Consider the following 24,600-nt stretch of genomic DNA (forward strand, 5'->3'; position numbering starts at 1 on the left):
GGGCTTTGTGGATCCCAGGGTTGTTCCTGTGAACAACCTAAAAGTTAGGCATTGTAATTATCTGAGTGTCACAATGCATAAATCCCATGTTGGATTTGGGCCTAAAACACTATCAAGAATAAATGAGAAGTCATAGCATATAACATAAAGATTGTTCTACATTTATAACAACTGAATGGAGCATGATCAGTGTTCAGAGCTTCTCAAGAAGTTACAATCTAATCCCATCCTAGCCTCTTGCTCTGTACATCTCTGTCCCAACAAAGTGATTTCATTTTCTGTTTTAATAACTACACATTGCATATCCTCACTACATGGCTACTCCAGCCTAGCCTGACCCTCTGAAATTCATGGGAATTGGCAAAGGTCATCCCTAACCAGGGCATTTCTATGATGTGTGTCCTGTGTGGAATTTCTTATGAGGTTTAGGCTCTGCCAGAAGCATTTCCCACAGTCGGGCCACTTATAGGTTCTCTCTTGCCTGTGGGTTCTCTGATGTGCTAGAAGATGTGAGCTCAGCTTTTCCCACACTCCCTGCATTTGTAGGGTTTCTCTCCCCTGTAGATTCTCTACTGTTGACTAACAGTTGAGCTTCAACTGAAGATTTTCCTTCAGTCAGAGAAGATATAGGGCTTCTCTCCTGTGTGGATTGCATGATGTGTAATAAGGGCTAAGCTCTGACTGAAGCTTTTCCCACCATCCATACACTTGTAGGGTCTCTCTCCACTGTGGATTCTCTGTTGTGTAGTAGGGGCTGAGTCATTCTGAAACTTTTCCCACACTTGGGACATTGAAAGAGTTTCTTCCCCATGAGATTCTTTGGTGAATAATAAGGTTTGACCTCTCTGAAGCTTTTCCTGCACTCAGGGCATTCATAGGGTCTCTCTTTTGTATGGGTTCTCTGATGGGATAGAAGTTGTGAGCTTTGACTGAAGCTTTTCCCACACTCACTGCATTTGCAGTGTCTCCCCCTACGTTGATTCTCTGGTGATTAGTGAAATCTGCACTCTGAAGCTTTTCCCACAGTTGGGGTAGTTATAGCATTACTTTCCTGTGTGGATTCTCTGATGTTTAATAAGGGATGAGTTGTGACTGAAGCGTTTCCCGCAGCTGGGGCAATTATAGGGTTTCTCTCCTGTGTGGATTCTCTGATGTCTAATAAGGTGTGAGCTCTGACTGAAGCTTTTCCCGCACTGGAGGCATTCGTAAGGTCTCTCTCCCGTGTGGGTTCTCTGATGTGATAGCAGGTGTGAGCTCACACTGAAACTTTTCCCACACTCATTGCATTTGTAGGGTTTCTCTCCTGTGTGGATTCTCTGGTGAGTAATAAGAGTTGAGCTCCTACTGAAGTTTTTCCCACACACAGGGCACTCATAGGGTCTCTCTCCCGTGTGGGTTCTTTGATGTGATAGAAGCTGTGAACTTTGACTGAAACTCCTCCTGCACTTGGAGCATTCATAAGGTCTCTCTCCTGTGTGGGTTCTCTGATGTGACAGAAGGTGAGAGCTCACACTGAATCTTTTCCCGCACTCACTGCATTTGTAGGGTTTCTCTCCCGTGTGGATTCTGTGATGTTGAATAAGGGTTGAACTGCAGTTGAAGCTTTTCCCACAGTCAGGGCAATTATAGGGCTTCTCTCCTGTGTGAATTGTATGATGTGTAATAAGGGCTGAACTCTGTCTGAAGCTTTTCCCACAGTGCAGACACTTATAAGGTCTCTCTCCTGTGTGGATTCTCTGGTGAATAATAAGGACTGATTTCCAAGGGAAGCTTTTCCCACAATCACCACAAGTGTAGGGTCTCTCTATAGTGGGGTTTCTCTGTTCAACAGTTTCTTTGATTTTCTTGACCCATCTGCTTCTGTGACTGGATTTAGCCCATCTCTCCCCTGAGTGGTTTTCTTGCTGCCTCTCTGGCCTGTGCTGGCTCTCACAGACGTCTGGCTCCTCAGGACTCTGGGAAATGTCCTTTTCAGCTCTTCCGGATACCATCCCATGTAGATCCACTTGCTCAGGACCTTCTTGCTGAGGATTCTCTTCCTCATTCTCACTCATCATGCCATCACCTTCTGAAATAGAGAGAGAATCCAGTCAGGAGGCAGTCTCAGTGCTGGGGGGAAGGGAACGACAGTAAGGGGAACAGGAAAGGGGATCAAAACCAAATAATTGCTAGGGAGATTAAAATATCAATATCAAAATATTAAAATAGCTGAATCCTACTAACTCCCTGTGATCCTAAGAGCAACTCAATGCCAGAAGGCCAGAGACTTCCTGTAGCAGTGAGTTTCAGCTGGCCTGGCCATCTCAGTGGACAACAACTCACTATTGTTATCACTTAACATTATCCTGGTTAATGTTATTTCATAGTTACATCGCTGATCTATTTGGGAACATGCTCATTTAAAGTTGTGTGATGCTTCCTTATAATGTTGTTTGGCAGCTGCCAGCTTTGTCCACTGCTTGCAGGAAGAGCAGCCTGTTGGAGCTAGTGGTGGGGGCTTGGAACCAGGGTGGGCAGACAGCCCCCCTAAGTTCCCTATGCTGCAGCCACCCAGCAGGCTATCAATTGCCAGGCAGTTCAGGTGTCCCTGCCCCCACTGCTGTGTGCTGCTTCTGCCCTCTGCCTTGGAGCTGCTCCCAGGAGCCTCCTGCTTGCTGTGCAGGGGGTGGGGGGGGAAGAGGGGTGCTGATGTCAGGGTGTCCCCCTCCCCCCACTCCTGTACCTCATCTCCACAGAGCGGGGGCGGGGAGGGGCAGGAGACAGGGCTCAGGATGGAGGGAGCTTGCTGGCAACTTCTGTCTCAACTTGCTGATCTACTTAAAAAGGCAGTATACTTAGAGTGGAGTCAGCGTACTTAAAGGGGCAATACACATTTCTCTCTCTCTCTCTCTCACACACACACACACACACACACACACACACACACACGGTGTGTGTCTCTGTCTCACACACACATGCACCCCCCGGCACTTCGGAAAGTGGAGGGAGTGGTGTGCTCCAGTGGGATAGTGTGGGTTCATCATCACCTTCAGTTTCCACAGGGAATGTTTGCAGCCACTACCACGTGTCTATTGTGTCTCCTCCCTCCATTTGTGCTGCCTTGTAGAGTGTGAGGCTACATTAACAATGTGTTAACCCTTAAGGGCTCAGCCGAGTGCTAGTTCATCATTTAGCAGCAGGGCATTCCCTGGGACAGGTCCGTCCTTAGGATTTATGGGGCCCTGTGCAGTATTATTAAACTGGTGCCCCATGCCCGATGGCAGCCCGGGCTCGTAGCCCGGAGTGGGGGGGTAGGGACGAGTCAGCAAAGGATACTGAGCCACTCGGCCCACCTCATGGCAGCAGAGAGCCACAGTTCCCCGCAGAGACCCCCGTACCCTCTCCCTCACGCAGAATGCACGGCGCTGGTGCATTCAGTTCTGTGAATACGGTCCCTTCCTAAGGAGACTGCAGCATGTGTTGGGCGTGCAGGAGCTGACCCGCTCTTACCTGCTGTCATTGGCAGTGGGTGAAGCTGCCGCTTGGGGAGGCTAGCTCCCCAGCCCACCTCTTCTGCCTGTGGCCCCGCCCATACTCCAGCCCTACTCCACCCCAGGCCATGCCCCCACTCCGTCCAGGCGCCACCCTCTCCCCACTATCTCCCTCCTCTCTTCCCTCCCCTTCCCTGCTCACCCCCTTCCAGCCAAATCCCTGAACCCAAATGAAGCAAATGACATTTGAAAAAACCACTCTTTTGCAATTTCTTTCTAAATAAAATGGAACACGTTTTCCACTGCAAGCCAGATGGTGAAGACTCGACATGCAGAAGGTACCTAATTAAAAGCACTAAATTTGAGAATAAAAAATGTCAGTCACAGGTTTTTTTGATATACCCTGAAGTTTGTCAGATTTATTTGCAAAAACTTTGTAATAAAGGCAAGTCAGCTGTCCTGCTGAATATAACATTAAATATTATGGAATACATGATGCAGCTCTTCTCTGTTTCACATTTTCTTAATCACTATTTCTAAGCTGATTTTATATTTTAAATGTACTCTTAAGCCTTCATAAAGTAATTATTCCAGATTACTACATATTTAACTCACTGAAACAAAGACATTATTTTAAATTAATCAGTCACAGGGGTTTAGTGTGTTCATAACAATGTTCATTGCTTTTAGAAAAAGGGAACACTAATTTACTTTGTGTGATCTCCATAACCATAGACATGTTTATGAAATTTCACCAACTTTAAAAAATATGTTTCCAAAGATTTTAGGCATAACAAAGCATTTTATATCTTACTAAGGTACTTATTTTGCTGGAGGGTCTCTTAAAACTAGTTCATCAAATAGTCAGAAGTAAAGAAAGGGAAACTTGTTTGTCCAGCTATCTGGAAGGAAAGGGGTGTTGTCCCTTTAAGGGCTCTCTTCAACAGGGGCGTGAAGGGAGAAAGGGATGGACAGAAAGGACAGGAAGACTTTGGAAGCAAGTTTTTTGCACTGTAGTAATTAAAATTAAAATGTGTATTTTAGATAAGGGTGCTCTTTTGAAGGATTTATTTAAAAAACTGTGTGTCTGAAGATCCAAGCATTTATGGCTAAAGATGAATACTCAGATTGTGCATCTAAAAATCTATGCAAGGATTTTTTAGAGATGTGATTTTATAATCTTCAGCAACACACTAATGAAATATTTGTAAAGCAAATTTTTAACTAAGGTTCTGTAGACTAACATATTCTGAGTAAATATTGCAGTAATGCACAACTGTTTTTGTCAGTAAATTCAGAAACTGACAGTATATACCTGGGGGTTGGAAAATGCCTATTAAATGGCTTCATTACCACTTGAATGGCTTTTTGAACAGTTTCAATGAACAGTTTCATTGAACAGTTTCAGTGTTGTGCTAATAGGTCTGGCAGACTGGAAGGCTTTTTCACTTTTAAGTTAACAGATCCCTTCTGGAGGAAGACTCATGCAGCAGCCAGCTGTGGCGGGTGCCTGCAGGAAGGGTCAGAACAGGGATAGAAAGAGGCGGGAGGGTGTACTCTAAGACCCAGCAGTGCCCCAAATTTTTGGGTGCCCTACGCAACCGCGTATGCTGTGTATGCCTAAGGACGGCCCTGCCCTGGGAAATATCCCACCCTCTTCCACCCTCTGACTCGACCATCTCAACCAAGCTTCACAGTCATCATTGCTGTGTACAGTATTAAATTGTTTGTTTAAATTTATACTGTAAATATATATAAAATGTCTTTTGTCTGGCAAAAAACATTTCCCTGGAACCTAGCCCCCCCTATTTACATTAATTCTTATGGGGAAATTGAATTCACTTAACATTGTTTCGCTTAAAGTCGCGTTTTTCAGGACCATAAGTACAATGTTAAGCGAGGAGTTACTGTAATCTGTATCTAAAAGGTGTCATGTAATATGGCACTGGAAAATTAACAACTCGCTGATCATTAATATTCTTGTGTGATGTATGTACCACGAAGGACACACTAGATATGCACTGGAAATATATGACTAAAATATGTTTAATCTGAGCATGTAGAGGGAGTTGATGAGCAGGTTTTCTCCACACAAAGAGGCCAACACTTCAAACCAGTTATGGCCAAATACAATGAGCTATTCATTTGAATTGGAAGTTGCAGGAAGATAATTTGCGTTGTAAAAATCACCAGCTGGGGATGGAGAGAAGACAACATGGCATCCAGACCCAGCGGGGAAAGGAACTTTGTCTGGGCTTAATTTTCAAGGAATTTTGTATGTGCAGATACGAGAGGCCAGTGCTCTTATATATCTGGGAAAAGTGGATCCTTCAACAAAGGAGGTTGAAGTCTCTGGGAACTGAATATAGGTGAGAAACCTGCTTAGATAAAAATTGTAAACTGCTGAAGTTAAACTTTAGTCTTAGAAAGCACATTTTTAAGTTTGTTTGTTTGTAACAATTTCTATCTTTATCCCTTGTACTTGAACTAACTTCAATCCTAACTCTTTAATCAAATAAACTTTTTAACTTTTTATCTAAACCAGCTCAGTGCTTGGATTGAGATAGGAGGGTTTGTCAAACACCAGTGAAATTAATGAGCTGCAGTGTATTGCCTCTTTAAAGGAGCAACAAACTTAACTTCTGTGAGCATTCCAGGAGCAGTCTGGGCACTGCAAGGAGACAGTTTTCAGGAAATTCAGAACTGCAGGGGTGTTGGTTTCACTTTGCAAACAATAACTGGGCAGTGGAAGCCAGGCTGTGACCTACAGGATTGTCTGTTGGCTGTTGGTGTTTGGGCTATGAGCCACAGTAGCAGAGCATTTAAGGCACCATAGTTGTAGGACAGGCAGTGACATAACTCCTTAATGGTCTGGGTTGAACCCCAAAATGTCACAGCCTCCCAAACCCTTCCCCAGAGGAGAGAGAGGAGGGGACGCATTCTTCCTCCACATCCTCTGAATATAGAGGAAGGTAGGGGCTGAAGGGTCAGACAGGCTTGATGAAAATTCAGATGTGATGTCTGCCAGGAGGATACAATAATTGGTCTCTTAGTCAGTTTAGCTGAATCCTCACCTGTGTGGACTTTCCTCAGGCTCTCCCCTTCCTTGTAGCCCTGGAGATCAGGGACCCATGGCTCCTCCCCTCGTTCCAGCCGGGAGATCATGTCAGGTTTTGCTTGGGGAGCAAGGAAACAAGTGCTGATCGTGTTTATTAAAATGAAACTGTTATTCCTTCCAAACTGAGCATCTGAATAGCCCACCCAGATAGGCTCCTTCCTCTCTCCTCCCACCCTATAGGGACTGGGCTATAAATCATAAAAGATCCCATGACACACTGCTCTGGAGCAACTGTTTATCCATTCTACCTAAGGAATGGCCCTGCCTTATTCCCGTGGGGACCTGAGGAGAGTTGCTACACTCTGAAGGTATCTGGGATACAACTAAAGTCTTAATCACTGCCAATTCCCACCCCCACCCCCACCCCCCGCCACACACACATAACTCATATCCCTTCACAAAACAAGCCACAATTGGAAGATGTTACATAGACTGAACTTTTTGAGGTAGGGGCTGTCTTTCACTATGTGTCCATGTACCACCTGGCTCAGAAAGGCTCTGATCCCTGACTGGGGCTTCTAGGTGCTTCCCCAATGCAAGTTGTTCAGAAATAAACAGAGGAAACACCACCCATGGCCTGGAAAGAAGATCAATAGACACCTGCCCCCAGTGCAGTGCAGAGAGCAAAGAACCTCCTCTCATGAGTCATGATAGACTAGGACTAGGGTAGATCCACATGGTGGTCACTCAGCCCTTCCCCATCACCCATGAGACCTGCTCTGCCCCCATAGCTGCCCATCTGGCAGACATCAAAGGACTGGTGCTGGATCTCATCCCCTCAACCTGTTCCATACACCACAGACCCAGAGAAACCAGCTCTGGAGGTGGAGTAGCCATTCTCATCCCACCTGGCCTGAAACTGCAGAATCATAGAAATGTAGGGATGGAAGGAAACTTGAGAAGTAATTAAGTCCAGTCCTCTGAACTCATGGCAGGACCAAGTATACCTAGACCATCCCTGACAGGTGTTTGTCCAACCTGTTCTTAAAACCCTACAATGATGGGGATTCCATTAGCCTCCATTAGTAACCTGTTCCAGTGCTTAACTATCTGTATAGTTAGAAAGTGTTTTCCTGATATCTGACCTAAATCTCCCTTGCTGCAGATTAAGCCTATTATTTCTTATCCTACCTTCAGTGGACATGGAGAACAATGGATCCTCATCCTCATTACAACAGCTCTTATCATATTTGAAGATTGTTATCAGGTCCTCCCTCAGTCTTCTTTTTTCCAACACTAGACACATCCATTTTTTTTAAACCTGACTTCACAAGTCATGTTCTCTAAACCTTTTATCATTTTCAATGCTCTGCTCTAGATTTACTCCAATTTGTCCACATCTTTCTTAAATTGTGGTGCCCAAAACTAGTTAACACAGTACTCTAGTGTCATCAGTGCTGAGTTGAGTGGGACAATTACCTCCAGTGTTTTACATGCAAGAGTCCTGTTAATACACCCCAGAATGGCATTAGCCTTTTTTTTTCAACTGCATCACATTGTTGATTCACATTCAATTTGTGATTCACTATCATGCCAAGATTATTTTCTCAGTACTACTCCCTAGCCAGTTATTTCTCATTGTGTATTAGTACTTTTCACTTGTCTTTACTAAATTTAATCTTGCTCATTTCAGGTAATTTCTGCAATTTGTCAAGACTGTTTTGGTTTCTAATCCTGTCCTTGCAACCCCTCCCAGCTTGGTGTCTTCCACAAATTTTATTAGCATACTCGCCACTTGACTCCATCAGGTCATTAATGAAAATATTGACTAGTACTGGACCCAGGACAGATCACTGTGAACCCCCACAAAATATGTCTTCCTCATTTAACAGCAATCTGTAGGTAACTATTATTTGAGTAAAGTTTTTCAACTAGTTGTGCACCTGCTTTATAGCAATTCCATCTAGACCACATTTCCATAGTTTGTTTATGAGAGTGTAATGTGGGACTGTGGTGGAGAAGACAGATCTCCTTTCTTTGATTCCAGAACCCAACCACTGGGACACCCTTCCTAGGCACCAGACATTCACATAGTAAGACACAGTCGCTGTCCCAAAGTCTAAAATGAAAAGATAGACAGTGGATTATTATCTCCATTTTACATAGGGGGAACTGAAGACCAAAGAGAATAAACCTAGCACTGTTAAAAGAGCCCAGGCCCCCAAGTCAACAGGGTTGGATGTGTAACTCCCTGGGTCCCTTAGAAAGCCACAGTCTGAGTGATTTACAAGAGCTCAGACAGGGAGGCTATAGCAGAGCCTGGAACTTAATCCAGATCCCAGTGTAGTGTCTGAAACACAAGAGCAGCTCTCCTCACTTTTTCTACTCTGGTGACATACCCCACAGAACACTTCCAGACCATAAAGCACTTCACAAACCCTCACTCAGTCCCACAACCCAGCCCCTCTCACTCTGAGAAACCAGCACTTCACAGACACCAACCACGGCCAGCAAGAGACACCAGGAACAACATCCTCCTTCCAGGGATTCAGCACATTGGCACGAGTGGTAGCCCATGAGGCATGAACAGCAGCACTCTGACACTCGTCCATGCCCTTTATGATTGGTAGAAGAGTCAGGAACATCTGAGGCCTCCCACCAACACAGCTGGCTGAGGCAGAACATGGGCAAGATGAAGGTGAAGGGTGTTTGAAAATGTGGCCACTGGGGATTTAGGCAGAGCTGAGTCATGAGAAACTTGGCCATCTCTGAGATGACAGATGGGTCAGAGGCCCCAGAGGATGTGACTAGCCTTGGGAACGGTCAGTAGAGAGTGACTTTGTCTCACTTGAAAACATTGGTTAAGGGAAGAGCAGCATCATTATGACCCTGAAACTCCTGTCCTATGAGAGGGGATGTGGAGGGGACAGTCACTCACACACAGGATTTGGGTACTATAGGGGCTGATTCCCCTGTAATCTGGGAGACCAATGAAGAGCCCTGCACAGAAGCCAACCCAGATGCTTCAGAGACACTTCCCCAACAGCTTCTCTTACCCAAGAAGACAGGAATCCTTACCCAGCGAGGTCACAGTCTCATAATTCTCCTGCATGACGTCCCTGTACAGGGCTCTCTCACCCAGGTCCAGCAAAGCCCACTCTTCCTTTGTGAAATACACAGCCACATCCTCAAAGGTTACCAACTCCACTCCAGCCATTTCCTTTCCCCGTCTCTCAAGGGAATGAGACAACCTGAAGCAAAATGTGGATGTTATTCTGCAGCCTGTCCAGGTTAGAAGGGTGACTGGGGATGTTTTGGAAGGGGATTTTGTCCGTTTCACACTCCTGTTCCCCACAGGTTCTTTCCCCGCAGGCAGATGTTCTGGACTCTGTGAGTCTGGGGAAATGTTTTTAATAGCTTTATTCAAACAATAGCATTTTAAATCCATATTCACTTTTCTCAAAAAGTGGCCAGAGTTTCAAAAATGCTGAGCCTGCAACACTGGGGTTCAGGTCTGAGTGCCCAGAGCTACTGAAATCAGTCCACTTACTCTGGTGCCACTTACTCTGGTGGTGAATATCATCACTTTATTATACCATGGACCCAGCCCCCTCCCACCAAGACTAACCCCAGAGACTTTCCCCAGAGACTAGAGATTACGTGAATTCAAGGTGACCAGAAAGACATGTTAAAAAAATTGGGACATGCCTGATTTTCCCCTTTTACAACCCGCACCACCATGTGGTCATGGTCTGGCACATCACCAGGGTACAATTTTAAACTGTGATTGGAAGCTAAGCTTTTACCACATTTCTTTAAAATTATATATACTATGACAGCCACAGGCATAGACGACTGGTATCTACTGATAGTGGGAAGGGCACCATTTAAAGGTTTGCCATCCCCCCCCAACAGCTTGAGTCATGCCTCCCCAGGCACATCCCCCCACCCTTACTCTTAGTGGTCCCTCCCTGCACCTCCCAGGCTGGGAGGTGCAGGGAGCAGCTGCTGCTTTAGCCCCTTGGAGGGAGGCAGCAGCAAAAGCATGGACTCTCCTTTTAGCTCTCAGCTGTTTTGCTGCTGCCTCTCCCCAGGGCCACAGCTTGCAGCTGGCCAGTCCCAGGAGCTGCCACACAGGGAAGTTACTGACTGGGGGAAATCTGGGGGAACCCAAAAACTTGCCTGGTCCATGTTTGGGTAGTAGAGGGGCCAGACAGTGTTCCCTGGGTAAGTTGTGGGTGTGGGTATTAACAATAAGCCCCAAGGGTCTTCCAGACATAGATCCCTTTAGGAGCAGGTCACTGGGAAAAATATCTAAAAAGAAGCATCCTATGATAAAATATGTGTTAACTACACAGTGTTCAAAATCCAGTAGCATCAGATAGGATGTTCCTTCTGTGTTAAACTTGAGCATGTTATCAGAAACCCCATACACTATCATACTGACTGTAGAGGGCAGTGCTGGGGCAAAACAAATCTGCTCTCAGGTTTCCAATTTCAATCAGAGAATAATGATCAGTGCATTCCTGGTCTGAGGTCAGGTTACAGGCATACAGCATGTAGGCCTGAGCAAATTCACCACAATCGATCAAGTGTGCTCAGTCTTTTACATCTTTCCCAGTTGCCTGCATGAGATCCAAGTACTCCCACATCAGGGATTTCCCTATACCTCCCCCATAGGGCTATTTACCCCCCCGCCCGTCAGTTTTGTGAACTAATTACATGCAAGTGTTGCCAATTTAGTGATTGTTTGGAAATTTGAATTGAAATTGAAACATTAATACACACTTTAAAAGCATACAAAGTGTATGATAAAATACGTGTATCTGAAAAAGTATAATGGATTTGAAAAGTATGAACATAGACTAGCTTCCTTATACAGCTGTTGCTTTTATGACCATGTCAGTGCATTCATCTCGGTGATGTTGGCCAACCTAATAATTTCAAATTATGATTTGTAAGCAAAGACTAAATGAGCTCTCCCTGACAGCTAGTGATGAGCTGGGGGGAAAGGCTTCAGGACCAGACTGTATTTACATTCACACCTAATCTACCTAGGTATCCAGCAAACAGAGCTGTGTTGCCCAAGTGATAGATTTTGGCTGGGGTTGGGTTACAAATCACTTGAATGCAGGGGTAAAGAAATGTTCTTATTCTTATTGTATGAGTAAAGGGCAGTAGAACTGTACTTAGCCTCTGGGGATTGGTCCTGGTTTGAGCAGGGGGTTAGACTAGATGACCTCCTGAGGTCCCTTCCAACCCTGATATTCTACGATTCCATGATGACTGAGGGCATCGAGAGAGAGGGTGGGGACAGGTGTTTTGCTTGATGGTCTGCCTGAGTCACAAGTACTATTAAACCTGCCCCTCTCCACTGTTTAAAGACAGAGCTGATTAGGCTCCATAGATAGTCTTTTGTTATGTGAAGTGACCACTACAGCTGAAATCACTGAGAATCAGGTCTAAATGCTTAGACCTGCTGTGGGACAGTGTTTCTGTGGCAGGCCCAGTCTGCACTAGCAGCGAGGTTCCCCCACTGAGAGCTCAGCTGAAATCACTGAGAGCTGGGTGGAACCTCAAGAGACCAAGTCGCAGCGGTCACAGTGGCAGGTGGCAGCAGAAGATGACAGCGCAGGGCCACTGGCAACAGAGCGATGGAGTGAACAGTGGCGCAATGAACAACAGTGGCCAGAGCAAACAGTGAGCAGCTGGAGGAACGAGCAAGGTGCCTTCTTGCTCCCCACCTGGGAGGTGAACTCATGTGAAAGCACCTCTGAACTCTGAGTCTCCACTGACCAAGGACAACACCAGTGAGTGTTAATGAGGCTGTTAAGAATGCTGGAGACACAACACAGTTCATGCGAACAAACATGGCTGTGGTATCATACTTTCTATTTAGGCAAGAGATACCGCACACTACAAACTGGAGGCCAATGTTAAGTGCATTGTCACTTGTTCATCCTGAAGTTGAACACTGGTTCTGAACAAGACCAGCAAATGCTCACTATCTTTCTGCAAGAAACTCAACTGACTGGCTAGACACATGTGGTGCAACAGTGAAAGACTCAACAGTTAAAAAAGTGAAGAACTCTCTCAGCACATTCAAAAAATTTGCATACATGGCTGATGAATGCACCAATGCAAATGGGCATCAAGTATTAAGTCATTGTGTACGTTATCTTGATGTCAGTGGCAGGCCAGGAGATGCATTTCTAGATGTTCAAGTTATAGAAGACAGATTGGCTTCATCTGTGACAACCCACATCTTAGAAGAGTTAAATGCTTGTCAGTTGGACTCCAAACAGATAGCTGCTTGTGCATTTGATGGAGCTGCAAACTTCTCTGGAAGACATGGTGGAGCACAAGCTTTGCTCATAGAAAAGTGTAACTCTAGTCTCTCCTAGACACACTGCAGAGGCCATCTACTCCAACTAGCGCTAGTACGAGCTGCAGACTCTTCAAAAGACATTAAAAAAGCTATACATTTAATGTCTTCATTATATTCTTTTTTCAGCAAGAGTCCAAAAAGACTGAATATCTTGGAAAATATAGAAGAGACACTGGGACTGAAATTTAAATTAGTCCAACCTGGGAAAACCCTCTGGCTTTCTCATGAGCGATACTTGGCTGTTGTCTTAAAATTACTCCAGCCATTATTACTGGCTTTGGAAAGTATCTACCAAGGTGGGATGGATCTAAGTAGTGAGGCTGGTGGATTACTTTTGCTACTACGTTCAGAGAAGACTATTGCCATTCTCTCTCTTCTAAGTCTACTGTTGGAAACCACTTGAGTCATTAAACAATGCCATCCAGGCATCTGCTGCAACAGTAGTAGACCTTTGTCTAGCAAAGCTTGTCCAGAAGCTACATTTGGATCAATCAGAAAGCTATCCATTGAAAAAATACTGGAAGAAGCAAATACTTCAGTCCAGAAGTTGACTAATGAAGGCATTTATACTGAATCCTTAAGTGAAGAGGACAAGAAGTGTTTGTTAAGACAACTGAAAAAGTACACAGACTTGATTCTTAAAAATCTACAACAGTGACTTCTAGATTCTACTCAACCTCTATGTAGCTTTCACAGATCCCTGTCCTATAAAACACCAACAGTTGAGTGGAGTGAGGCACTGCCAGCAATGGGGCTGCCATGTGCTCAGGACAGAATAGAGAATTTGAACACAGACTGGAATATCATACGATGAATGAAAGAAGATTTGACTTCAACTTCTTTTTTATCATCACTCGTGGCTCGACCCGGTCTTTATGCTATGTTTCCTGGGCTGAAAGAAGTAGGAATTTATCTCTTGCTACTCCCAGTCACAACAGCTACCGTTGAGCGTTCTTTTTAATCATTGAATAGAATTTTGTGTTTTGAAAGAAGTCGCCTTCTGCCTGATCATGTGAATGAACTAATGAGCATATCAATTGAAGGAATGGAAGTACCGGACACACGAGAAGCCACCAAAGATGAATGCATTGCATTCAAGAAGTTCATTAACAGAGTTGTGCAAAATAATAACAAAAAACCAAGAAGGATGTAGACGTAGTGCTTCATAGAAGGCTTGAGTAGCCAACTTTAATTTGTGTTATGATTTTAAAACATGAGTTAAATCTCATAAAATGGTCATGAAACATTTTTCAGTTTTTACTATGGTGCCATACAGCCCACCTTCACCCTCATGGTCTCACTCCTCATCGGTCCTGACCCTTCCCCCACCCCCCGTAAATTTGAACACACACCCCTAATTTCAATTCCTGGGGAAAACACTGTCCCTCATGCATTTCCATTTCTCAAAATCAGGTTGTAGAGGTTTAACGTGCACCTGCTCACCATCCACATATAAGGCCACAAAATTAATGTCATAATGTTTAAAGTTGAAAGTGCTGTTAATGTAATTACTACTGAAGGCATCATGATCTATAAAGCCACTAACGAACTGGTAACTGCCCCCGAAAGAGGTTTTCCTGGTTACTGACATGACTGCAGTCAGAATACTGAACACCTTCATCATGCCCACCTAGTCCACAGGGTACTTAGCGTTGGTGGTTGTTACAGCCTCTGCCTGGCCCAAACAAACCTCTGAGTAACTTTCACCTGTTTCACAAAACAGGACGCTGAAATAATGTGCACTTTATAATTCCGAGTGGCATTCCCACTCATCAGGGGAAAAGTTTCTTTGCTACATGTAAGTTTAATTTTCAAGTCTATGTCCTTCAGCAGCAATTTTTTTTGAAAAAACAAATCACTGTGTAAAGGTCCCAGCAAATCCAGCTTTCTGCTGACGGCTGTTAGGTCGGCCCTGAGTATAAAACCTGTTACCCACACTGTCCAAAATGGTGCTATTGTGGGCCCCTGCTGTGTCTCTCTGAAACCTGCCTGTGGAAACTAGGATATGCTAGGGTATGATTGCTGTAGTTCAGAATCAATTCTATCAAGAGTCTGTAAGCGTAACAATTGTTACTCTGGCTGATAAGACAGACACCTAAAGTGACATCCAGCTGGTTAAAAAGGGTGGTGATGGGGCAATTTGTTAGGATGACACTGGCATCTTTGTCAGTGTCTGCCCCATGTTCTTTCAGAACCTTGTGGCACAGGTACAGCAATGTGCTGTGAGGTCTAGGTAATGAGTCCCAGGCCTCAAAATAAAATTAAAAAATTCTAGAGGGGGATTCACAGTTAAGGCAGCCAAAGGTGGCACCTTGGCATAAAAGCTATTCTCAATGCTGGTTTGAGCAGGGCTAATTTAAACAGATTCAGTTCTGATTTGGGACAATTCTTCAGAATTGCCATGAATGAAAGCCATTTTGTGTTTTAAAATACATCCCTGTTACCATGGGTGATGCTCAGCTTCCTCTTCTTAGGGAGTCTTTTAGGCTTATGGCTGCAGCATCTTTTAACAGCTTTTATTTTCTTTTTTAAAGGGCAGGGAGACCCTGTAAATGGAAGGCCTGATGCCACTCTTCTTCTCCTTATCACTGCAAGACCAGAACCTTCTTGTTTTACGTGCATGCTCACTTCATTCATAACAGCGCTAGACACTCGATTTACTACATCATTGTTGTAATTTTAACAGCTATTTTCATGTAGGGCTTACTGATTTCTAGACCCCTTCTCAAAATTATTACTGTTTTTCTAAAAAGACTGTGGAACATCCTTCCTAAACCATCCTCATACATAGCAGGTAATCCAGGATAACCCAGCAAGGCATAACCAACCTGAGCCTTATAATAGTTCCTATACAGAGAGGGGTCCCCCTAATTTTGTGTAGTCAACATCCTTCAACTTTCCTGGGGTGCACATGCAGTTTAATGATCACCTTCCCCAAAACAAAATGAAACGTGTTTAGTCCATTCTGTCTTTACTTCAGTAGGGATGGTTCTGATGTGCTGCTTACTCATGGAAACTTAATGGGATTTGTCACCTGTGATAGTGATAAATTTGTTGGTGCTGTCATGGCTAGGAACACAGCACAGTGACGGAAGAGAGTAGTCCCCCACTAACCGCTGTTACACTATATCCATGTACATGTATGAAGAATTAACCCCCACCACCACTCTAATGTCAGCATAGTGAGCGGCTATCATGCAAGAATACTCCCAGTCCTATCACCAATCCCCCTCTCCCCATCCCAGGTATGGAAAAAATACTTTTCTTCATTTGCTTTTAACCAAGTCCTTCTGGTCACGGCCTCATCAATGTCACTGAGCTCTGGTTTCTTGGGATCGCTGTTAATAGTTTTGTTCATGTTCTCTAATAAATGCTGGGTGTTTTAATAATAGCAATATAAAAAAGGCTGGTACTACCAGACTATCACAAATGGTAAAGCAAAAGAAATTATGGCCCATAAGTGACCATAATGGATTTTTGATAAACTAATACCAGAAGAACAGCATACTGGGTCAATCAGACCAACCATACCATCTAGCCCGGTATCCTGTCTTCAGAGAGTGGCCAGTGGCAGGTGCCCCAGAGGGAACGAACAGAACAGGTAATCATCAAGTGATCCATCCCCTGTCGCCCATTCCTGGCTAACAGTCATTAATGGACATATCCTCCATGAACTTATCTAGTTCTTTTTTGAACGCGGTTATAGTCTTGGCCTTCACAACATCCTCTGGCAATGAGTTCCACAGGTGACTCTGCATTGCATGAAGTACTTTCTTTTGTTTGTTTTAAACCTATTGCCTATTAAATCACATTTAAAGTATAAAGCTGGAAGTAGTATTTTGAGGAAAGGTCCCCACAGATGCATTTCTAGGTAAGATGACATAAAACCCACCTTCAGTCAGTTTCCTCCTTATCACCGGTCTTGAACTTGAGACATTTTGACCCAATTGTTAAATTTTTCAGGCCAGCTTTCCATTTCACCAGAAAATACTTTTTCTCTCCCCCATCTTTTCTTTGATAGAATCTTTTCTATTTTGTAAACACAGGCCTGGCTAATGTTTACTTTTTGTAATTCTTCAGAGCAAACAGAGCCTACAACTTCCTCTTCTCTGTAATCTTTTAATGTGTACACAGTTTGCTGCCCTTATGATGAAATACCAGACACAAATATTTTAATTGGTAAAGGTTTACGGATATCCCTTTTCAAAAGCTCCTTTTAATTTAGAAACCTTATGGGATCTCTTTTCTGAAAAAGAGAGTGTGGCACCTTTATTATAACGCTATTCCCATAGACCATTTCTGACAGGCTCAATGAGTTAGTATGAGTAACGTCAAATCAGTTCTGCTAACTTCTGTTGTAACAGTAGTTGAAGGCCTGCAGGACACATCGATGTATGAAAAGGTGCTATAGGCATTAAAATACCTCCACGTCTTTGATTTTAAAACTTCTCCATTTAAACCCTCACCTTGACTTTCTTATTGGTGCACCTTGTTATTTTAACAAAGTCTTTAAAGCTTTGTTAAAAGTAGATGAGGAAAAAAGTTCTTAAATTTCTGAGGCACCCAACCTTGGCTGAAAAGAGCTTTAAAACACCTTCATCACTATTTAAGGCTACCACCCAGTTTTATTTAGACAAAATATCTATCACTGTTAACATTTATTTATGACTATCATTGAGGTTCAATTTGGGAATCACAATGATCAAATGAGCCTGGCATTGTGCATCCACATCAGACAACCATTTTATTTCTTTTAAACTTGATTCTTGCTGGCTTGTGCTGCATGTGAATATCTTGGTCTACAAGCCAAGATGCAATCTGCTTTCTGCTCAGAGTTTTACCACATTTGTTAGCAGCCTGAAATAAGGGGACGTGTGTGTGTGTGTGTGGGGGGGGGGGGGGGAGGGGGAGAATCACACCTCCAAAACTCCCAACCTCCCTAGGAGAGTAATACATTTTCTTTTACAAGCCTGTGACATTCTGGGTATGTGTTCCAGATCTGAGGAATAGCTGTGTAGCTCAAAAGCTTGTCTCTCTCACCAACAGAAGTTCGTCCAATAACAGACATTACCTCACGCACCTTGCCTCTTTACCAAGCCCATCATTTCTGACTCCACGACTTAAGTATATGTAAGAAAACATTAACAAAAAAATACAGAGCAAGGCATCATATTTTACCATTAGATTCTTAAAAGCAGAGTTATATACAGTCAAGTGAAGCAACTATGCACAGCTGGTAACATCTTTCTATTTAAGATTAGTTTTGTAGCACCTATAAACATCCGTTGTGTTCTTGTTTCTGAAAGAAAAAATTTGTACATCTTCATCAATATTCAGTTGTATTCTTTTTGACCCCTTAGGGAGAAGTTTTGTCATGTAAGAAGTTTTATAAGCTTTTTTTAACAACCCTTTGACATATCATCAGGACAGTTTTCACTGGCACCTTATTTCCAATGCCTGCCACCAGTGACAATCTGCTGAAGCTTCTACCTCCCTTATCATTTTAACAATGGCAGTTACAGTTTGTGTGGTCAAGTTAAGCTCCTTCAGTTTTCAGCCTGTGGCCATAATTCTATTTAAGAGCCATGCCATATTCAATTTAGAAGAAATGCATCTGACCTGGTGAAACATTTCTATGCACCCTCAAAGGATACAATTATGGCTGTGCGAGTGGGTTCATCTATCACACAGGCTTCACAATTATCGAAGAGCTGACCCTTAAGTGGTGGTAATTGGCTTTGTCTACAACAATCCTAACAATATCAGTCATAACACCTTTACAACTCAGTCAGTCAGCCCCCTTACTTTGTATTGGCTTTTTTTGGTAAGTTTCCTTTTTGCAAAAGCAGAATGTGCATATCAGATTTATTCTTCCAGAAGGCTGGTTCTCTTTATCCAACTAATCTGCTGAAGATATCTGTCAAAAGCAGAGAAAATAATAGGTTTTTAATTTTGTTGTAGTAATTTACAAATTTAAAAGGCAAAAATTGTACTACCTAGATCATCCCCTCTTCTGTTTCTGAAATGTCATTATTCCTAGTAGCCATGTTGTTGGGCATTGTCTGTCTCTCCATCTCATCTATGATCCCGGTTACTATGAACAAACATATAAATGTATTTAAACCCTTATAATTTTGCATGAATTTCTTGTAAAATGCCATAAGGGGTCTTACCTCATCTTGCAATTCTGGCTCAGACTGCTCTGCTTCTGATGGCAACTCGCTACGTACCCTGGATGTAATCCTGTATGACTCTGGCTTAGTTATCTGTCAAAAACAACAAAAAGCACATTTTAAAAGTACAACTGTAATTTTTTTTTTCAAAAGCTGTGAAAAAAACTTCCAGTTGTTTTACCATGATGATATTGCCATTTAACCAGCAATCGTCAGTTACTGCCTGACTCTCGGCCTTACTATCATCCAACGATACCATGGCTGCCAAGTCCATGTATACAGGCACTTCTTCCTCCCCTTCCTACAAAAAGCATAAACACATTAAGCCTCTTATAATTTTGCAGCAATTTGTTATAAAATAATACAGGCCATCTCACCTTGGACCTTAACTCTGCCTGCATCATAGCCAGCAACAAATGCCTCTGCATCCTATCTTGAAGTACTTTTACATCTTTTGCCTCATTTACAACAGGCGATGGCCCCATGGAGTCTCCCTGGTTCTTTAGTTCGATTTCTGGATAGAACGTGGGGTTCAGTATCAGTGATGCCTCTTCAGAGAAATAAGGGTAGGCAGGCTGTCTCTTCTGAACACATGCAGGTGCCCCCAGAGGCAATTCAAGCTTCTTGGCATCTGTAGGCATCTTGTAAAAGGCCATGATTGGAACATACAGGTTCCCAGTTTAAATTCCCTTGCAAAAAAGTAGGTTTTTTATACACACACCAGTCAAACAATCATTGCTTGGGGTTTTCCAAATGATCCAGGCCTCAGGAGGCCATTCCTGACTGGCTCACCAAAAGTGATTTAAACAGTGCAATGGAGAATAGCCATGCCCCACCATTAATGTGGCACATTACAATTGGTTCAGGGAATGCATTCATTTTAATATTCTATGACATGTCTAAAGAATATCTTCTAATTGGCTCAGCCTCGAGCCATGGCTTGTCTGAGGCTGCTGTCCTGGAATTACTGGCATTTGATTAGTGACTGCCCTTGGGGTGAGGTGCTTTTCTCTTTCTTGATTTTTTAAACACTCTCTCACACACTTCGTAATAATAGTCTTCATTTTCTCTCCCTGCCATTTGGTCAGAGAGCGACATTTTCCTTTCTTGCTGTTTTACAACTCTCTCTTTTTGTCCACTTTATTTTCCTCTCTCCTTCTGCCTTTTTTCCCCTTTCCATGTAACTAACTCTCTCACACATTTTTGATAATCCACTTTATATTCTCTTGGTCTTTCTCTTCCCCCCCCTTATTTCTGAATATTATCCCTCTCTGTTTTTCTACAGCCGCCTTTCCACGTAGCAAACTCGCTCTCAGAGATAATCTGATTTATTTCATAAATTATTTTAAAATTACTTAACGCTTATTGATGCTACTGGACTATTGAAATGACCTTAACAGCAGCTTTAAATGTAAATAAACAAAAAATCCCACACACACTATTTATACATTTCATCCTGATGCACCCCGTTTTTTTTTCAAAATGGCCACCAGGTCAAACGTGTGCATGTCCAAATAGGAGTCTGGGGTGGGATATAAAGCAAAAAGGGGGCATGGAAGCCTCTCAAAAGTTATATGATGAGTAAAGATTTTAAACTACTTAGCTTCCCTGCATTTAGGTTAAATGTAAACCAGCCTGAATAAGCTGGCTGGCAAGAACTGAGTGCTGTGAGCAGAGGAAGCAATCTCCTGTTTTGGTTGGTTTGGGGGTTTTGTTCATTAGTTTTTTGATCTCTCCTGGGTTCAAGGAAACAGGACACTGTAAATAAATAAGACAGCTATAAAGGTCCCAAGGTCCACTGTCAAGTTCTCCTCCCAACTGGAGCAGCCCTCAGTCCCTGAACTTTGGCCACCTGCTCAGGTCAAAAGGAGTACCACTGTCTTGTATGAAATCCCTCTCAAAGGCAATTTTTGCTAAAACACACACATATAATATTGACAACCTCAAAAATTCAAATTCAACCCTGAAGAGTTATGATTTTTAAAAAATACATTTGGGATTCTTTTTATTTATCTTTTTGATGCTGAGCCTTTAGGGGGCACTAGCTTCATATTTTCAAGCTCTCTTTCCCTCCACAACCATGAAGGGTAGAATCTCTTATTATTATTCTGTGATTCAAAAGCAGTCTCTTGATTCCAGAAGCTGTGTTTTCAGAATAAAAAACAACAACTATTGCCATACTCATGATAAAATCATCAAAGTTGGTAACAATGGGTGCATGTATTTGACTGCCGCCTAGACACACATTGATACCAATGAGAACACTCACGCTCCATAAAGTTAAGGACTTGTTTACTTTTTTTTTTTCCCCTCTGGGTAGAGGAATTTGTTTGCAAGCGGAGACTGCAACCACTGATTGGCTGTGACCTCTCCCAAAGAATGCATGTCTAAAATATTTATACATTGCTTTAACAGTTAATACCATTTTGCACTTCCAATTATATTGAAATGACCTCACCCATTTTTACTTAAAAAAATAAACCAAAATTCTATAACTAATTCTCCCATCCTGCTAACACTGAGGCACATGCTTTCATACTTCATTAGCCACATCAATGATCATTTATCTCCTGAAAATTTTAAATTTCTACTTGAATGTTCTATTTTCATAGCAAGGTTTTCCCAGTATCATCCCTTTTTGAAGTAGCTTTCCGGGAAATCTGTGAGGGTGCTCAATACACACTCTCAGATGTCCAAGTTTAAGGACTCAGGATCATCCTTGATGGGCTGATTTTTTTGTACCTCATAAGTGGCAGCCCCCTTTCACAGCCTTTTCCTCTCTGCTAAATATTTTTGTTCTGATACATTTCAGTGGCATTCTTCGTGCTGACACTTTTTTTTTTTTTAAGAACAAAAAAAGTAAAGGATTCTTTTGAAATGAGTATTGTTACTCTTTTGCACTGGTCTCAGAAATTCCTCATACCAATGCCATATCACAGAATTTAAGGAGATGTGTCTGCAATGATTCTAACCAATGAGGTTTACAGGTTAGAGACAAGGTAGGTGAGGGAATATCTTTTATTGGACCAACTTCTATTCACCGAATAAAAGATATTAGCTCACCCACCTTGTCTCTCCAATATCCTGGGACTGACAGGGCTACAAACACACTGCATGCAGCTTTACATTGGCACATTCCCACAACACCGAACACTGGCTATTAACATTTTTCTAAGGTTATTGTTAATAACAGTATTACTGCCCACCTTTCCCTCAACCTCAGAGCTCCCCACCCAGGTGCTCCCCTTCTCACAGCCCCTCCCGCCGCCCCCCCCTCCAGATACCCTGGTTTTGTTTATGGGGGGGTCAGTTTGAAATTTTGGTGCAAGTGCAACTCTTACTTCTCTGTTCCCGGGGCGGTCGCTCTCCCGGCGCTGGCTCGGCTCCTGCAGGCGCTCAGGGGGGCAGAGCCTGAGTGGAGGGGGGCAGTCAGGGAGGGCAGCAGCTCTGGGACTCGCAGACCCCCGCCCCCCCCGGGAGCAGAGCTGGGGCGAGGAGGGGCCGTTGCTGCAGAGTCACTTTCCTGCCCGGCCCCAGCCCTTCCCCCGGGTCTCTCCCTTCACCTGCAGGCTCCGGCTCAGGGGCTGGTGTCGGCAGAGCCCGGGGCTGCCCAGGGGCTGGTTCCAGCCCTCGCAGAAAGTCCCCCGGCTGAGCCCCGAGGGGCGCTAGGGAAGGGCTCACCCCGCTGGGGAGCGGCAGTAGATTAATCCCGGGGTCACAATGGAGCCTGGAGGCGGCCAGCAGCAGCGTCTGACCCAGGAAGCTCAACCCACAATCTGCTGAGGAGCAGTAACAGCTGCTGAAGCCTCTGCCCTTTACCACCAGACTCTGCTTCTTGCAATAGAAGAGATGTAAAGGACGGGGATGTCGGAGGGGAGGCACGGGCACAGTGTGGGCAGGGGAAGGAGAGGGGCAGACAGAGTGACGCAGCTGGGGTTTAAAAAGGGGGAAATGATCTCAACCCCCTCTGCCCCAGAGCTGGGTGTTACAGGTGCTGTGTGTGCACCCCAATGCTTAGACAAGGCAGAAATGGTGTACTAAATTGCTAAAGGAGACTGGAGTCCGTGAAATATTTTAGACTCGCTCATAAAGATCATGGGGTTTTTAATCACATATATTCTGGTGTTGAAAAGAATTCCATGTCAGTTTACGAACATGTAACATGCAGATGCAGACAGCCTCAGAGCAGTTCCCTACCTTGGCTTACCTGCTGTTCTGACCGCCTGAATTGGGCTTCCTTTCCTGTAATCCACTGCAAATGTGGTTTTCACTCCTTTTAATTATTTATTTAAAATATATACTTATGACTCTTATTGCTTTTAATACTCCATCATTTACTTTAGTTTACGTTGTGCAGATGGATGTCATTTTGCTACCTTGCTTTTATAGTGTCAATGCTCCAGGCGAAGCTGGAGTACTTCTCCAGGGCGCAAACCTGGGCAAATGATATGGAGGCCCAGAGTTGCCCATGCATCAGGACCCCTCTATTGGTATCACTGGTAAAATCCAGAGGAGAGGAAGAACCAATATATCTGGTAACCGATCCACTGCAGGAGTTGCCAGAAAGATATTAAGATGTTAGTGCCTGACCACCTTTGGGGCTCCACTCCAGATTTTCTGTCCGAGTTTACTCTCATATCCTTACATTTTCCCGAATTTGCCCACAAGGCAGTGGGGCTTTTCTCTCAGGGGTTGCTCCCTTTGCATTATGCTCTCCTGGGCGACCCACAAAGCAGTGGATTTGATGAGCCGCAGGTAATACTGTCTACTCTCATTACAGTAGTAGGCATAGCCTGATCTGAAACAACAGATATTTAGAATCTTTTACAAGTAACTTACTTTGGCCTGACAGAATTTCAGTAGGTGGTCTAAGGTTCACATTCCAGCTCATCTGGCTCCTTCTGGCTGCCTGGCACTAGGCAGGCCATTTCTCATGATGGAGACAATGAAGACCCATTAGTGTCATGGCAGATTCCGCAGTGCAAGCAGAGGATGGTAGCAGCCATGATGGAGTGAGTGTGTGATGGGTTTTTCCCAGGATGCCACCTGGAACTGAGGTAACACTGCACCCTCTGATCCACCAGCCTGGGCTCCCTCTCACACTGTACTGCTGTTACAAGTTACATACACATAGGGACACACCCAGCTGCAGTTACAAGCAGGCTCTCTGACCAGCTCCTGCATGGGAAAGCTACTCCCAGCTCCTCAGGCATGCACCCCCTCTGGTGTATAAACCCAAAATTATACTGTCTTGCGCTGCACAGGGAATTGTACAGTGTACGCTCATAAAATTCGCCCTGCCCTCAATGTGGAGAAGAATATGCAACAGCCTGCTGCCCCTGAGTTATGATTCCCACACACTGGTTTAGATAAAGCAAAAACAAGTTTATTAACTACAAAAGATAGATTGAACGTGATTATAAGGGATAGCAATCAAATCAAAGCAGATTTAGCAAGTAAACAAAACATGCAAACTAAGCTTAATATACTAAATTCATTGGATATGAATAG

At 43.7% G+C, this 24,600-nt stretch overlaps 1 protein-coding gene across 1 annotated transcript; it reads right to left on the reverse strand.

The window, feature by feature from the left end:
• Positions 1-554: 554 nt before the first annotated feature.
• On the reverse strand, positions 555-22,805 carry LOC141998989 (uncharacterized). Its single transcript, XM_074972045.1, has 9 exons — positions 22,431-22,805; positions 19,271-19,390; positions 19,090-19,182; positions 18,913-19,010; positions 18,722-18,833; positions 9,585-9,779; positions 8,472-8,647; positions 6,545-6,646; positions 555-2,068 (listed from the first exon to the last, which is right to left on the reverse strand). Exons 5-9 carry the CDS (start codon positions 18,772-18,774, stop codon positions 1,044-1,046), a joined length of 1,551 nt encoding a protein of 516 aa, XP_074828146.1. The 5' UTR covers positions 18,775-18,833; positions 18,913-19,010; positions 19,090-19,182; positions 19,271-19,390; positions 22,431-22,805; the 3' UTR covers positions 555-1,043.
• Between the last annotated feature and the right edge of the window lie 1,795 nt (positions 22,806-24,600).

This window comes from Natator depressus, chromosome 14, assembly GCF_965152275.1.
Source record: "Natator depressus isolate rNatDep1 chromosome 14, rNatDep2.hap1, whole genome shotgun sequence".
Taxonomy (NCBI): Eukaryota; Metazoa; Chordata; order Testudines; family Cheloniidae; genus Natator; species Natator depressus.

What these genes read in the sequence shown, in the direction of transcription:
- LOC141998989 (XM_074972045.1), bottom strand. Translation starts at nt 18,774, where the DNA reads ATGCACATTCTGCTTTTGCAAAAAGGAAACTTACCAAAAAAAGCCAAT. An exon ending in CCAAAAAAAGCCAATACAAA is followed by an intron (nt 9,780 to 18,721) that starts GTAAGGGGGCTG and finishes ATTTTGCTTCAG; the next exon opens with GTTGTCTCATTCCCTTGAGA. An exon ending in AAGGATTCCTGTCTTCTTGG is followed by an intron (nt 8,648 to 9,584) that starts GTAAGAGAAGCT and finishes TTTTCATTTTAG; the next exon opens with ACTTTGGGACAGCGACTGTG.